Source organism: Panicum virgatum, chromosome 7N (assembly GCF_016808335.1).
Source record: "Panicum virgatum strain AP13 chromosome 7N, P.virgatum_v5, whole genome shotgun sequence".
Lineage (NCBI taxonomy): Eukaryota > Viridiplantae > Streptophyta > Magnoliopsida > Poales > Poaceae > Panicum > Panicum virgatum.
The window spans coordinates 38790585-38806895 of record NC_053151.1 but is presented as its reverse complement, the minus strand read 5'-3'; the positions used below and the strand labels follow the sequence as shown (position 1 = coordinate 38806895).

At 46.7% G+C, this 16311-nt stretch overlaps 2 protein-coding genes across 2 annotated transcripts; one reads left to right on the top strand and one right to left on the bottom strand.

Annotated features, from left to right (window-relative positions):
• The first annotated feature begins 4043 nt into the window (after positions 1-4043).
• Positions 4044-5380, top strand: LOC120683807 (LIM domain-containing protein PLIM2b-like). Its single transcript, XM_039965896.1, has 4 exons — positions 4044-4178; positions 4279-4415; positions 4637-4721; positions 4854-5380. The coding sequence occupies exons 1-4, from the start codon at positions 4044-4046 to the stop codon at positions 5115-5117; spliced, it is 621 nt and encodes a 206-aa protein (XP_039821830.1). The 3' UTR covers positions 5118-5380.
• Positions 5381-5859: 479 nt separating this feature from the next.
• Positions 5860-16250, bottom strand: LOC120681239 (uncharacterized short-chain type dehydrogenase/reductase y4vI-like). The gene is made up of 10 exons (XM_039962752.1): positions 16067-16250; positions 15604-15850; positions 15461-15523; positions 15179-15373; positions 8125-8502; positions 7315-7475; positions 6992-7235; positions 6837-6902; positions 6456-6650; positions 5860-6357 (listed from the first exon to the last, which is right to left on the bottom strand). The coding sequence occupies exons 1-10, from the start codon at positions 16099-16101 to the stop codon at positions 5971-5973; spliced, it is 1971 nt and encodes a 656-aa protein (XP_039818686.1). The 5' UTR covers positions 16102-16250; the 3' UTR covers positions 5860-5970.
• Between the last annotated feature and the right edge of the window lie 61 nt (positions 16251-16311).

Sequence of the window (16311 nt, the reverse complement as noted above, 5' to 3'; positions counted from 1 at the left end):
ACTCGTCTCCGTTCGCTTCGCCCAGAGCCCCGGACCGTACAGTGTGGCTGCACCTCTAATTGCTGAATGATGTGCCAGATAGGTTTCATAGTTATGGGACAAGAACGAGCGACCAAAGAGGAGATGAATGAGAGCTGATAAAATTCTCTCTAAAAAAATTGACTCCAATTCGCTATCCAAAACACCTCTCTTCTAATCATCAAGATGACACAAATTAACTAGTGACATACACATCCTAGGAATGATTAGGAAAAGCTCAACCACAGCGGAAGCAAATGTACAACAATATGTTCGACCAAAACTATCAACAAATCCACTTAACAAAGCATGCGATGACTTAACAGTGATTAGAAAATCTCAAAATAAACGGAAGCAAAGCTTAACAAAAAGCCGATCAAAAGTCTCATAAAAAAATTATAACTAATTACTATAAAAGAGAGCGCTTAGCTAAGCATGCAAAAGATTAACAGTTAGAGCTAATTAACACAAATTAATTAATCATGCAAAAACTAATAAATATTATCAATAACTAGCTACACAAAAGTAACTAACACAAACTAATCATCAGGAATTAAATTAGCTTAAAGAAAACAAACCGAAACTTGCTTGTTGCAGTGGCCGCTGGTCACCCCGTGCTGAGCTGCTGCTCTTTCTGGGCTGCGTGAAGGAGCTGGCTTGGCACCAGCTTCCACTTGGGCCACGTGCCCTCGTGGGCTGGCCGTGCCCTCTTGGGCCGCCGCTGGCTCACGCAGGAGCCAGGAGCGCTGAGCTGGGCCGCCTGCTGTTCAGTCACTGCGTGAGTTGGGCTGCACTCGGATTGGGCTGCTCCAGCGCTCGAAATGGGCCGCCTCCCTCGCTCTGGCCCACGAGGCTGCCAGCCACGCGAGCGCGCCCCTCTCGCCAGGTCAGCAAGCAGCGCCGCGCAGCCGCCGCGGCTTCCAGCTGCTGCTGCTGTCTCCGCCGTGAGCGCCGGCCGCCGCCGCCGACGACCACACGCCACGCGCACCTCCACGCGCGCTTCATCTTGCAGAAAGAAAACGAGCAGAGAGAGAACCGGACCGAGCTGCGCAGCTGCAAAACGAACAGAGAGGAACAGGAAAGGAAAGGAGCAAACGAAACATGACCGAGTTCAAAGTCCAACAAATCGCAACTATTGGAAGCGAAACTCGAGCCAATAATCCGCAACTTCAAGGATTAACAGATTCAAAAGAACGTTTACGAAAAAATGGAGCATAACTCGCGAATCGAAAATCACACGAAAAATAGTCTGAAATACACAAAAAGAGAAAAGCACGGGATTGAAAGATTGCACACTGGATTGATTTTGGATTGATTCATGATGTCCGATTACAAACCACTTGCAGCAACAGTCAAAATTAGAAGGAAAAAGTCCGGTTTACACTCTCGAACTATCACAAAAGTCCAATTTTCAACCTTTGATTATGAAACCGGATAACATAGGCCATCCAACTATTCAAACCGGATAAATTTAGCCCCTTAGAGGTGGTTTTCCATTTTGTGTGAATTAAAATATTTAATTTTAAACTAAAAAGTCATAAGTAATTTATTTTAAATAAGAAAATTATGAAATGGGTATTAAAAAATTTCTAAAAATGTAACCTATCTATTGGCACAATACTTATCAATTATTCAAATCTAATTTTTTAATATTTATAATATTTATTTGCTTGTATTTATAACTATGATTTTTGAATAACTAAGATTCAAATGGAGCAATAATAGATAGGTTACATTTTAGCAAAATTTTGGTACTAATTTCATATTTTTCTAATTTAAACTGAATTAGTTTTGATTTTTTAATCTAATTAGATATTTTTATTTTCTTTAGAAAAATGCAAACCACCTTCAAAACCACCTCACGGGCCAAATTTGCCCGGTTTCGACAATTGGATGGGCTATGTTATCCGGTTTTATAATTAAAGGTTGAAAATCAGACTTTTACAATAGTTCGTGGGTGTATATGGGACTTCTCCCAAATTAAAATGATAAAGAAAAACTCAAATCAAAGAGTCACACACTTTCTCAAATCCTAACTCTCCCCAACACAAATGAGAGGATCTCGACAAGAACTAGACGTCCTGGCCAATGACCAAAACGCTCTCCATTAAGCCTACCCTTTAGGGATAAAACTGTCTAACTTTTATCGGACCTCCAGACGGACACGTCGCCTTCACGAATTTGTTTCGTCTCGACGCAACCTTAGCGATGATGCCACGTGCCCTCCTCAACCACCACCGTCCGCACCGGACGCGCCCCTGGTTTTGAGGCTCAAACCGGCAAACCTGCCACCGCCCAATTTTGAGACCCAAACCGGTAAACCTGCCACCTTCGATGTCGACGCGTGTCTGACCTCCCGCCAAGTGTCATGATGCCTTCAAGATGTTTCGTGCTCCCGGTGTACGGACATCCTACTCGAACTTTGCCATCACATTCTTCCTGACTTGGCCAATGTTGTCTTCATCACCATATACTCTTGCTCTTTCGTATGCCATGTGGACCGCCCATGACTTCTCCCAGACTTGTTGGGTTCCTCAGTCCAAGTCTACTTGTGTTCACCCTTCACCGCTCTTGGTCCACCAGCATGAACCTTTTCGCTAACCTTCACCACATATCGCTGACCGCCACGTCGCATCCAAGGTTGATTGACAAGGTTGATTATATCAAATCATGAGTCAAGAGATATAACAAATCCACTCAACGTTGTACATCACGACGCAAAAGAGATATATCAACTACCACATGCCGTCGACCGCCACGTCGCACATCACGAGTCAAGAGATATATCAAATTCACTCAACAGTGTCAATCACTCATCATCCAAGGGTGGCCACCATCCTCCATAAAACTATATTAAAACTGGCCTAATACAGTGGCGCGGCATAACTTTCACTGGCCTTCCCCTATGACCCCACCCATGCCATACGTGGCTGCGCCCGGTTCGTCAACTGAATCCTCTTCCAAACCGGTTCCGTGTCGGCGTGTAATAATTAGAGTCCGGCACAGGTTACCGTCGTGTAATTAGCGCTGGTACAAATGACACATATCTATGACGGCAGCATAACCGGCATATTCCTAGATGATCACCGGCGAGGATAAGTGAATGTATTTGCCACTAGTGTGGTGATGGTTCATTGAGTGCCACCCTGAATACCGGATTTACAAAATTGTTAGGACAGTAGCAATCATCTCACATCTGTTTGTACAGTTCCTCTCCCTTTTGAGTGTGGATAACCTGCATTTGAATCACAGAATCTTGAAAAGTAACAAGGAGGCGGCTCTTGGTTGCAGAGAAAGGAAAAGCCAGGAAAGGTGGAAGCTATGTAGGCCTGTTGCAGAACCACATATGTACCTAATGGGCGACAAGCATGGGCTTTCGGCCCAAACATTTGGAAAATGCCAACGAAAGGCCAAACATTTTTTTGAGAACCTAAACTTTACAAGAGAATTTAAGGAGGATCAAATGCATGAACATTGATGTCTTAGATTTGTGATTTTATAATGGAGAGTATATAATGTAAGAACAATCCAAGTGTTTTATAGCATGCTAAACTAGAATTTTCGCTTATACCATACCTAGTTACAGCTATTTTAACCCCCCTAATAACTTGCATGCACTGATGCACATGAAAATATGAAATGGCTGCCGTGCGTAACGCATGCACGCACTTGATGACTCATCTGATATGAAACGGATCGGAGGAGAGGCTTCATGCCAGATAAAAGGAAGTGAGGGTTATCTCTGTCCGGAAAAGATCCTGATGGAGCTGAGATCAGTCACCACTCACCACCCCCTCTTCTAGTTCTAAATCAAGCACTCGCTTGACGAAGTCTATGCGGCGCAGAGCCCGCCCGCGCCCTATGCTTGCTCCCGAGCTCTCGTTCCCTGTCCCAGTTTCTCCGTGACCACCGTCACTTACCTCCAGCGCTTCGTCTATTTACCCGCCACCCGAGCGGAGGAGAGAAGCGATTGGGATTCCATCGTCGGGCGAGTGCGTGCAGCCACAGCCAGAGGCGTCGGCACCATGTCTTTCACCGGCACGCAGGACAAGTGCACGGCCTGCGAGAAGACCGTCCATTTCATCGACCTCCTCACGGCCGACGGCGTCCCCTACCACAAGACATGCTTCAAGTGCAGCCACTGCAAAGGGATCCTCTCGGTACGTGCTTGCTGTTACCTGTCCGCGCTGTCCGAGGATCCTGAAGAAATGAGAGTTTCTGACGCTGCATGCAACCTGTATGCATTTTGGCCGCCTGCAGATGTGCAGCTACTCTTCCATGGACGGCGTGCTGTACTGCAAGACCCACTTCGAGCAGCTCTTCAAGGAGACGGGGAGTTTCTCCAAGAAGTTCGCGCCAGGTAAAATAACGCCACAACCACAACGTGATCTTTCAGCGTTACCACACCAATTATGTTTGATGTGACAAATTAAAAGTTTATCATGAAAACTTTGTTCTTTGTAATTCAGGTGGCAAACCTTCAGACAAGGGTGACCTGGTACGGCCCCACAGAACTAGCATCATTCTTGACTGATTTCGGAGTGTCTTCTGATCTATGTACTGTAGTATCTTGATAAATGTTTGGAAAACCGCAAATTTGAATCCCTTTGCAGGCAAGAGCCCCAAGCAAGCTATCATCTGCATTTTCTGGTACCCAAGACAAGTGCGCAGCATGCCAGAAAACAGTGTACCCGCTGGAGAAGGTACGAAAAATGCTGAATATTTTTACTTGCCCAAACCTAACAACACTAAAATAGTTTTCCTGCGTCTACAAAATTCTAGTACGCCTCCGAGACAAAAGACAAAATAATGCTTAAAACTGTCACGCTGCTCAGTTAACCTTGGAAGGCGAGTCCTACCACAAGAGCTGCTTCAAGTGCTCTCACGGGGGCTGCATCTTGACCGGTGCCTCCTACGCCGCGCTCAACGGCGTCTTGTACTGCAAGATCCACTTCGCGCAGCTGTTCATGGAGAAGGGGAGCTACAGCCACATGAAGAAGAAGAGCGCGTCGCAGGAGGTAATCCCGGACGTGGCTGCCGATGAGGAGCAACCGCCGGAGCAGGCGCCACCGCAAGAAGAGAAGGAAGAGGACAACTAGGAAGCGAATGATGGTCCACACACATACTGTATCACGCAGGCAGGAGTTTGCGTTTGCAATTCTTTCTCTACGACGCTTCTTTATTCCCTTACCCTCTCTGTGAACTCGGTTTGTCAAGCTGTGTAAGTGTAACAGATGCCTTCGTTGTTACGTGTGAGGCTCATGACAATGGCAATTTTGGCATGGAGCTGTGTTAGCCTCACGGAAAAATTGTAACTTTGTAAGCAGAACTACTACTTTGAATATATGGTCCTAACAACATTGTTCTTACAAGCAGCATTTTATTGCTTACCTGCTGAACATAGGAACTGACAGGGTTCTGAAAAAACTAGCAGCATTTTATTGTTTTCTATCACAGAACGAAGAGTGAAAATAGGAGGGTTCTGATCGTCTGAAAAACTAGCAAACACTATTACAAAAATAGTCTTTAATCTTTGAAATTAGTCATGTCTGTTGTTGGGCCCGGGACTAAAGAAGGCTTTAGTACTGGGTCCAACGGCTATGGGGTGGCCGGTAGCTTTAGTTCCGCTTGGTGGCGGGGAGTTAAAAAATTACCCTTCAGTCCCGGTTAGATGCTCCAACCTAGACTAAAATGGTCTTTTAGTCCCGGTTGGTGGTTTCAATTGGGACTAAAGGATTCTTCACGGGTTAGTTTAAAAGGAAGGTAAAGTTATATGTGTTGTGTAGGGGAGGTGATAAATAAACTATGTGTAAGGGAAAAGATCTTGGATTCGAGTTCTAGGTGCGTAGTAAATAAGGCCTTTACAAACCGGGACAAAAAAAGCAATTCTGAGACACAATTCTAAGCATGACGCTACCATATTTGTTACATGAGTGAGTGAACCTTCATGTGCTACACAAATGGTGCTTCTTCTGTGCGGAAGAAGAACACACCTGTTGGGCCTCCCTCCGGCAATAGGGCCACCGAAACAATGCAACTGGCACCGTCCTCTGCGGTGTATTCGCCAGTGTCAAAGTTGATGTCAGTCTTGCAGTAGCCAGGGTGCACGCTGTTGATGCGCAACTCCAGGTACTTCTTCGACATTATCCTGGTGTAGCCATTGATCAGAGCCTTGGACACCTTGTAGGCCAGGTATTCAGAATCGTGAGGCCATCCGTTAGATTTCAACTGGCCATTCTTGTAGTCTTTCAGGAACAGTTCAGACATCTCGTCCAGCCTCTCTACGGTCAGATTTTCAACATCGCTCAACTCCTGCTTAAGATTTTCGCCACTGAAATACTGAGCCAGAACAAGGAACAAAGATTCTGCGGATTAGTACAGAGAGAAGGCCTGACAAGTGAAAACACGGATAGCAGTGCTAGTTCAGAGCGGCGTACTCGGAGGAGTCCGTAGTTGGATGACACGTTGATGAGCCGTCCGTCAGAGGTGGACAGGAGGATAGGGAGAAGTGCCTCAGTCACATATTTGGTGCCGAAGTAGTTTATTTTCAGACATTCTTCTGCTTCCTCATAGCTCTCCGTGGAGCGCTGCAGCAACCATTGGAGCCTCTCCATTGCGCTCTTGCCTACGAGCTGTTTGATGCACCCAGTTAACCCTATCTTACCACTTTAACTCAGGAGACCAAGAAAAGGAAGACTGCAAAGAGTTCTTGCTGCTGCAAGTTCCAACCTTGCAGACAGACACTAGTGTCTTTTCAGTAGAAGCGGTGACTACTGTCAAAATGTGAGCAATGATCTTGAAGAAGTCAAAGGGCTTACCACTTCCTGAATTGGTACTGTGGTGTCAATCTCTGCTGTTGCACCTAGAACACCTGCATTATTGATCTGCAGAGCCACCACCATCAGGGTCCAGTTCATAAGACGAACGGCATACATGACGAGAAGTTATAAAGAAGATCAAAGGAGGAGCCTACCAGTATATCTAGCCTGCCAAACTTCTCCTTGATGAACTCAGCCAGACGGGCCGCGCCGGATGGATCACTGACATCCAACCGGTGGAACTGAACATCAGGAAGCCCCGACTCATGAAGCATCTCCACTGCTTCTGAGCCCCTTTTTTCGTCCCTTGCCGTCAGGATCACCATGACACCCCTGGAAGCCAGCTGCCTGCATACCTCCAGCCCAATTCCTTTGTTCCCTCCGGCGACAACCGCAACCCTGGAAAAAAATCCACAAAGAACTGAGATGTAAAGATTGATTTGCACACGAGAGCAAAATTCTGCAGGGATGCTGATGCCTTTTGCCGGAAGGATCGGGGCCGCTGCTCCTTTCCATAACTCCAGGCTCGCTATGCTCAAGGCCAGAGGGAAGACAGGCAGCGATGTGCTGCTTGGGTTTTGGAACAGGACCAGCCTGCCAATGCATTCCGTGTTCTTCAGTGACAAGTTGATCTAGTATCTGTCAGTCTGTCACTGCCAACATCCCCCTTGCCCCGTGCTTCAGTGGGGATGGAGACGGCCGATTTCTTTATAAGGAGCTTGATGGAGGCCGGCGCCTGAATCGTTCCGAGCGACTGCGATGATCGAGCACTCGTGATTTGGCCCGTGGCCATAAAATCCAGCCGTCTCTTTCGCGGCAGAGGCACGCAGCACGCGAAGCCGATCCTACATCAAGCCGTGAAGGGGACCGCTGGAGTACTCAGGAATTGGGTTGTCATATCCTTTCTGGCAAAACTATATCAACGTAGGAGTTGGAGTACTGGTTGGGGAATGGGGATTGCTAGCCACAAAATTTTGACTTGCCTAGCAGTCAGCGATCCTCAGTTCCTCACTAGCAAGTAGCAACGGGCATAAACTCTTCATGGCAAAGTTCAAATCACTGTTTTTGCCAAATTTTGTAGTTTTTTTTTACAGAAGATTAGTAATAAAAACCAACTAGTAAGTGCTAGCATCAATCCTTTATTCGCATTCTCAAATCACCAAATTAAGTCGCATATAGAGAGATAATATAACAGGTGGTTGAGGAGGGCGGCGGACGGGACGAGGGGGCCCACTAGAGGTCATGGCCCATGGGCCGTGCGCGGCCACCACTATGGCCGGCTTTGTCACACGAACGGTGCCTCCTGGCCCAACGCGAAGAACGCGCCGGTCGGCCCGCCTTCCGGGAGCAGCGCCACCTTCACCACGTTGCGCGCGCCCTCCTCAGGTGTCAGCAAGCCCGAGTGCCTGGTCATGTCGGTCTTCACGTAGCCGGGATGCGCGCAGTTGACGCGCAGCTCGGGGTGCCGCCTCGCCAGGACCCTCGAGTAGGCGTTCATGGCCGCCTTGGCCACCTTGTACGCCGCGAACGCCGCCGGCCACCCGCGCGCCTCCACCTCGCCGGCCTCGAAGTCGTTCAGGAACATGGCCAGCACCTCGTCCAGCCTCCCCTCGGTGAGGCTCTCGACATCGTTCAGCTCCTGCTTCAGCTCCTCGCTGCTGAAATGCTGCATTGGAAGGGAATTCCTTTTCAGGTTTTAGTTACCAATCTTTGCTTCGGTGAAGAAGAAGAAGAAAAAATTTTCATCTCCTGTGTATGGCGCGCTGCTGGCGCTGTTGATTTGGAATGGTGCGGAATCAGGCGACGAACTTACTGTTAGAAATCTAGGCAATTTTCGGTATATTTTAATTCCAAAATTAGATGTAAAAACTAGCAATATTTCTATGACTTTAAGGAGTAAAAGAAAACATGAGAACATGTTTATACTTATCACACATATAAGCATAAACAATATAAATAACCAAAGTTTTAGGGAGTACCCTAAAGCGGGGCCGTTGCCGGAGGCATTGGCTGCGCTGTTACCAACTGGAGTAGACATCTACTCGGTTGGCCTCAGTCGAAGTAGTCGAACTAAATCGGTGCAGGAAGATGTTCGCAGTGCAGTCCCACGAACGGTCACCAAGATGTAGTCGACGTAGTCGTTCAGCCACCAGAATGTAGTCGACGTAGTTGTTCGGCTCGTCCACCAGGAAGTAGTCGTACAATCGGGCAAAGCCTTAGTATTTTTGAGCAGTCACGCTAAAGCGTTACCCAAAAACCTGATTGCCCGCCTATTCCGTGCAGGATCTCAAGGCGAGCAAGGTTTCGGAGGCCTGCTCACGCTAATTCTGTGCGCGCAGAGATTAGCGTTGGGGAACTCAGTTGTTGCAACTGGAGAGGGAGAAGAGAGGAGCCGAGTTGCCTCAGTGCTCTGGTGCAGGATGGATGAGGGGCATGGCACTCCTTATATAGTGACTCAGGTGCTCAGGTTCGTTGAACCTGGACACCATCAGAGTCATTTAGGTGATGCGGTTATGGCCATTAATTACAGATTTAATTGCACGTTTAATCGCACGATTAATTGCTGTCAACGGCAAAATAGCCATCACATCACACCGCGCCACGCCGGCCGCGCCGCGCCTCGGCCTCGGCCTCGGCCTCGGCCACGGCCACGGCCACGGCCCGGCCCGGCCCGGCCCGGCCCGGCGAGGCGAGCGAGCGCGCGCGCGCGTGTGGTTCACCGTCCTCCTCTTACCGGCTTCACAAGTGGTGTACAAGAAGTCCACCTTTTAAGTCGGTTGAGATCCTCCTCAATTCCCGGTACGGAATTAAACATTGATTCCCTAGCATTAATAGTGGGCTTTAAATTCTTTTATTGCTTTAGAATAAATGGGCCAAGCCCATTACTCCAACAATCCCCACCAAGAAATTCAAGCCACACTAGAAATACCCTCATTCTCTCTTTGATATACCAGTATTCGACAGAGACTGTTAAGTTGAACTTCCATCTAGGACAAAGGCTACACTTATTCACAACTGTGCAATGGACTATGCCTTGAATTGCCAGTTTTGTGCAAACAAGTTTGACCAGAGCCCTACACTGGTACTAGGCTGCAAAAACATCCCCGCGGTTTGGAGCTTATAAGTCATACTCCAGGCCCTTCATGAGTTTCTAGAGAATACCCAATTCTCATAGACCATGACCAGTGGTCAAACTCATATAGGTGTGTTCCTTTCAGATGTTCTGTAGGACAACATCTTTTGTTTCAAGAAAACAACTCATTTGTTTAAAAGAAACCACCTGGCACACATTAAGGTATAGACCAACCTGCCATACAGATTAGAAGAGAAATGCACCTTATACACGGAATGAGCCCTTTTCACAAAGGTTCTCTTCTCACAGTCAGACTTTAGTTTTGTTTCACCATCCTAATTCACGGGATCTCCGATCACATAGGACAGGTTTCCACTATAGAATGACTCACGTGGGTCTCAAGCCCAATTCCATAGATGCATTGTCTATCACATTTCGTGAAAGACCCTTTGTAAACTGATCTGCCAGATTTTTAGCCGTCTGAACATAGTCCAGGGCTATAACTCCGGAGTTTCTCAATTTTCTGACAGATTTCAACCGCCTTTTCACATGTCTAGATGACTTCATGTTATCCTTTGAACTATTCACCTTGACAATTACCGTTTGATTGTCACAGTTCATTAGGATTGCCGGTAACGGTTTTTCAACTATCGGCAAGTCCATAAGGAGCTCACGAAGCCACTCAGCCTCAACAGTGGCGGTATCTAATGCTGTGAGTTCTGCTTCCATAGTTGACCTCGTTAAGATGGTCTGCTTGCAAGACTTCCAGGAAACAGCTCCACCACCAAGTGTAAACACATATCCACTTGTGGCCTTTATCTCATCAGCATCAGAAATCCAATTTGAATCACTATACCCTTCTAGTACCCTTGGGTACCCGGTGTAGTGAATTCCATAGTTCATTGTCCCCTTCAGATAGCGCATTACTCTTTCAAGACCCTTCCAATGATCATCTCCCGGGTTTGAAACAAACCGGCTCAGTTTGCTTACAGCAAACGAGATATCAGGTCTTGTAGCGCTCGCTAAATACATTAATGAACCAATGATCTGAGAATATCTCAGCTGATCTCGCATTATCCTTTTGTTCTTTCTAAGAATTAAACTGGCATCATATGGTGTTGAGACAGGTTTATAGTCACTATAACCAAAGCGACTTAACACCTTCTCCACATAGTGAGACTGTGTAAGAATCACCCCACCATTGATCTCTTTTACCAGCTTTATATTAAGGATAACATCAGCTTCTCCCAGATCCTTCATCTCAAAATTTTGAGATAAAAACTCTTTGACTTCCTTAATCACATTAAGGCTAGTGCCAAAGATCAGTATGTCATCCACATACAAGCACAAAATCACTCCTTCAGCCCCACCATAGCGATAGTACACACATCTGTCAGCTTCGTTCACAACAAAGCCGGCAGAGGTCAAAGTTCTATCAAACTTTTCATGCCACTGCTTAGGCGCTTGCTTGAGACCATATAAAGATTTTAACAACTTACAAACCATTCCTTCTTGACCCTTTGATACAAACCCATCCGGCTGATCCATATAGATCTCCTCTTCTAACTCTCCATTGAGGAAAGCCGTCTTAACGTCCATCTGATGAACGAGAAGACCATAAGAGGCTGCCAAGGAAAGTAACACTCGAATTGTGGTCAATCGGGCAACTGGTGAATAAGTGTCAAAGAAATCTTCTCCTTCTTTTTGTGTATAACCCTTGGCCACAAGTCTAGCCTTGTACTTTTCAATAGTACCATCTGGCCTAAGCTTTTTCTTGAACACCCACTTGCATCCAACCGGTTTACATCCATAAGGACGTTCAACGACCTCCCAGGTTCCATTAGACATAATAGAATCCATCTCACTCCTTACTGCTTCCTTCCAATAGTCAGCATCAGGAGATGAATATGCCTCTTCAATGGTTCTGGGTGTATCATCTATGAGGTATACAATGAAATCATCACCAAAAGACTTTACAGTCCTTTGTCTCTTGCTCTTTCTCGGAGCATCATTGTTATCCTCCTCAGAATTTTCTACAAGTGTATGTTCATTGTGTTCTATCGGCTCAGCAGAGCCATCATCCTTGATGAACTCTTGCCTAGATGAACTTGTTTCATCTCTCATGGGAAAAATGTTTTCAAAAAATGTAGCATCTCTGGACTCCATTATAGTACCAACATGCATGTCAGGTACTCCAGATTTCACTATTAAAAATCTATATCCAACGCTGTGAATAGCATAACCTAGAAAGATACAATCCACAGTTTTAGGTCCAAGCTTACGTTTCTTGGTTATTGGCACACTCACTTTTGCCAAACAACCCCATGTACGTAAGTATGACAGTGTTGGCCTTTTCTTCTCCCATTCCTCGAAAGGAGTTATCTCTTTATTCTTTGTAGGAACACGGTTTAGGACATGACATGCAGTCAATATAGCCTCACCCCACCATTCCTTGGAAAGTCCCGCTGTATCTAACATGGCGTTAACCAAATCCGTTAGAGTGCGGTTCTTTCTTTCGGCAACCCCATTTGACTGAGGTGAATAGGGAGGCGTCCTCTCATGAATAATACCATGTTCCTCGCAAAATAAAGTGAATAAATTTGAGAAATACTCGCCACCACGATCTGACCTAACTCTTTTGATCTTTCTCTTAAGTTGGTTTTCTACTTCAGCTTTATAGATTTTAAAGTAGTGTAAAGCTTCATCTTTTGACTTCAACAAATAGATGTAACAAAATCTAGTACTATCATCAATCAAAGTCATGAAATATTTTTTACCACCTTTTGTCAACACTCCATTCATTTCGCACAAATCGGAATGAATTAATTCTAAGGGTGCCAAGCTCCTTGCCTCCGCGGTCTTATGAGGCTTACGAGTTTGTTTTGATTCAACACATACATGACACTTAGATTTTTTGACAAAAGTGAACTTTGGAATTAAGCTCAAATTAGCTAAGCGCATCATACAACCAAAATTAACGTGACAAAGCCTCGAATGCCAAACATTTGTTTCATCAACGTTAATAACATTGTATGCAATTTTATTACAAACATCTGACAAAGAAAGACGGAACAAACCTCCGCTTTCATAACCTTTTCCAACAAAAGTACCAAACTTAGACAAGATACATTTATTGGACTCAAAGACTAATTTGAAACCATCTCTACACAGTAGAGAGCCGCTGACTAAATTCTTCTTGATGGTGGGGACATGCTGCACGTTCTTCAGCTGCACGGTCTTCCCCGAAGTAAACTTCAGATTTACCGTACCAACACCAAGAACACGCGCATGTGATCCGTTCCCCATCAGCAAGGAGGAAGTCCCGCCGGTCTGGTAAGAAGAGAACAAAGAAGCATCAGCACAAACATGAATATTAGCACCAGTATCAACCCACCACTCGGGTGAACCAAAGACTGAAAGAACAGTAGGTAATAAATTACCGTACCCCGAAGTTCCTCCAGGCTCGCTAATAACCATGTTGGCGGAGTTGTTGCCTTTGCGGTTCGGACACTTTGCAGCAAAGTGATCCGTACTAGCGCACACATAGCAAGCTCCCGTCTTCTTCTTCTTCTTAAAAGTGGTTGTCTTCTTAGTCTTTGGTTGGTTCTGCGGTGGCTTTTTCTTGTTCTTGTTGGAGTTGTTCTTCTGAACAAGATTGGCACTTGAAGCACCAACAACTCCTTTCCCACGTATGTCCTTTGCTCTCGCCTTCTCCTCAACATCAAGAGTCTCTATGAGTCCATCTATTGTGAACTCCTGTCTCTTATGTTTTAGAGAAGTAGCAAAGTCCCTCCAAGAAGGTGGCAGCTTAGAGATTATACCTCCAGCCACAAACTTATTGGGTAACACACATGGGGACTCTTTGCTGCAATTTTTGAGATCTTTTGCCAGAGTATGTATTTCATGAGCCTGTTCCACTACAGAACGGTCTTCGACCATCCTGTACTCAAGGAACTGCTCCATGATATACAACTCACTCCCGGCGTCAGATACTCCATATTGAGCCTCAAGAGCATCCCACAAAGCTTTGCCAGTTGGCAGCCGGATATAAGAATCCACCAGGTTATCACCGAGAACACTAATGATCAAGCCTCGAAAGAGGATATCAGCCTCATCGAACGCACTCCCTTCCTCTGGAGAGAATTGTTCAGGCTTACCCTCTTTCACATGGATCACTCTCGATAGTGTTAACCACAGTATAAGCCGCTCTTGCCAACGTTTGTAATTTGAACCATCAAAAGGTGATGGTTTGATTGATGCAGCAAAGCTAGATACCGAAAGCCTATTAACACAATCAGGTTTTTGGATTGTTAGAAATCTAGGCAATTTTCGGTATATTTTAATTCCAAAATTAGATGTAAAAACTAGCAATATTTCTATGACTTTAAGGAGTAAAAGAAAACATGAGAACATGTTTATACTTATCACACATATAAGCATAAACAATATAAATAACCAAAGTTTTAGGGAGTACCCTAAAGCGGGGCCGTTGCCGGAGGCATTGGCTGCGCTGTTACCAACTGGAGTAGACATCTACTCGGTTGGCCTCAGTCGAAGTAGTCGAACTAAATCGGTGCAGGAAGATGTTCGCAGTGCAGTCCCACGAACGGTCACCAAGATGTAGTCGACGTAGTCGTTCGGCCACCAGAATGTAGTCGACGTAGTTGTTCGGCTCGTCCACCAGGAAGTAGTCGTACAATCGGGCAAAGCCTTAGTATTTTTGAGCAGTCACGCTAAAGCGTTACCCAAAAACCTGATTGCCCGCCTATCCCGTGCAGGATCTCAAGGCGAGCAAGGTTTCGGAGGCCTGCTCACGCTAATTCTGTGCGCGCAGAGATTAGCGTTGGGGAACTCAGTTGTTGCAACTGGAGAGGGAGAAGAGAGGAGCCGAGTTGCCTCAGTGCTCTGGTGCAGGATGGATGAGGGGCATGGCACTCCTTATATAGTGACTCAGGTGCTCAGGTTCGTTGAACCTGGACACCATCACATCACACCGCGCCGAGCCGCGCCGCCCGTCCGGCCGGCCGCGCCACGGCCACGGCCACGGCCCGGCCCGGCCCGGCGAGGCGAGCGAGCGCGCGCGTGGTTCACCGTCCTCCTCTTACCGGCTTCACAAGTGGTGTACAAGAAGTCCACCTTTTAAGTCGGTTGAGATCCTCCTCAATTCCCGGTACGGAATTAAACATTGATTCCCTAGCATTAATAGTGGGCTTTAAATTCTTTTATTGCTTTAGAATAAATGGGCCAAGCCCATTACTCCAACACTTACACTTAGCAGCCCGAAGTCGGAGGAGACATTGACGATCCTTCCATCGGTGGAGGCTTGCAGCAGAGGCAGCAGTGCTTCGGTTACGTTCTTTGTGCCGTAGTAGTTCGTCTGGATCCCTGCCTTTGCAGCGTCGCACGTCTCCCGGCAATTTTTCCACATCCATTCAGCCCTCTGCCTCGCATCCATGCCACTGAACTGTTGCACACACCAACAGACGAACCAATTCAGTTAGTTTGGCCTACGAGCTGGCCATCCGAACACGGCCGGAACATGTAACCTCACCTTTTCGGCGCTCAGATCTTGGACGGGAAGTGTCTGAACCCCGCCGATAGCAGCATTATTTACCTTGAGACGGTGAATTTCAACTTATCAGTCACTCAGGCCGCTGTAAAATGCCTTCAGAAGGTCAAAAGACGATGACTTACCAGGATGTCTAGCTTCCCGAAACGTTCCTTCAGGAAGCCAGCCAATCGAGCAATACTCTGAGCATCGGTGACCTCCAGCTGATGGAAGATGACATCGGAGAGCCCTGCAGCTGCTGTGAGCTTCTCCACGGCGGAGGCGCCCCTCTCCTCGTCCCTGGCTGTTAAGATGACGGTGATGCCATTGCTAGCAAGCTGCCTGCACACCTCCAGCCCGATCCCTTTGTTGCCGCCGGTGACCACAGCAACCCTACCAGAGTACACAACCACAGCGAGTAGTACACTGCATCTGCATGCTACTACTTAACAGTTGGAAATCATTGGCTCCCATTCTCTTCTTTTGAAAAAGCTCACAAATTCCTCTTTTTCCCCCCCGAACGCTTAGAAACGCACAAATTCTTACTCACCCAGTGCTAGAGTTCAACTTCTGTAAAGACTACACGCCAGAGCGTCCCATGGCACGTACCTTTCGCTGGGGGGACTGGAGATAGCGGCCGCCATGAGCCTGCGCACCGCGACCTCCAGCAACAGGATAGGAGATGCCGAGATGTGTTGCTCAGTTACTCGATTGGTAAACTTGACGACAAGAATGAGGACGACAGGTACCGGCCTGGTTATTTATTCGTGCTAGCGTGGTAGTTGGTGGTGACTGGTCCGTGGTCATTTACTGTGCCAGCTGCACGCCAGCACCGTAGGTATGATGCAACTGAA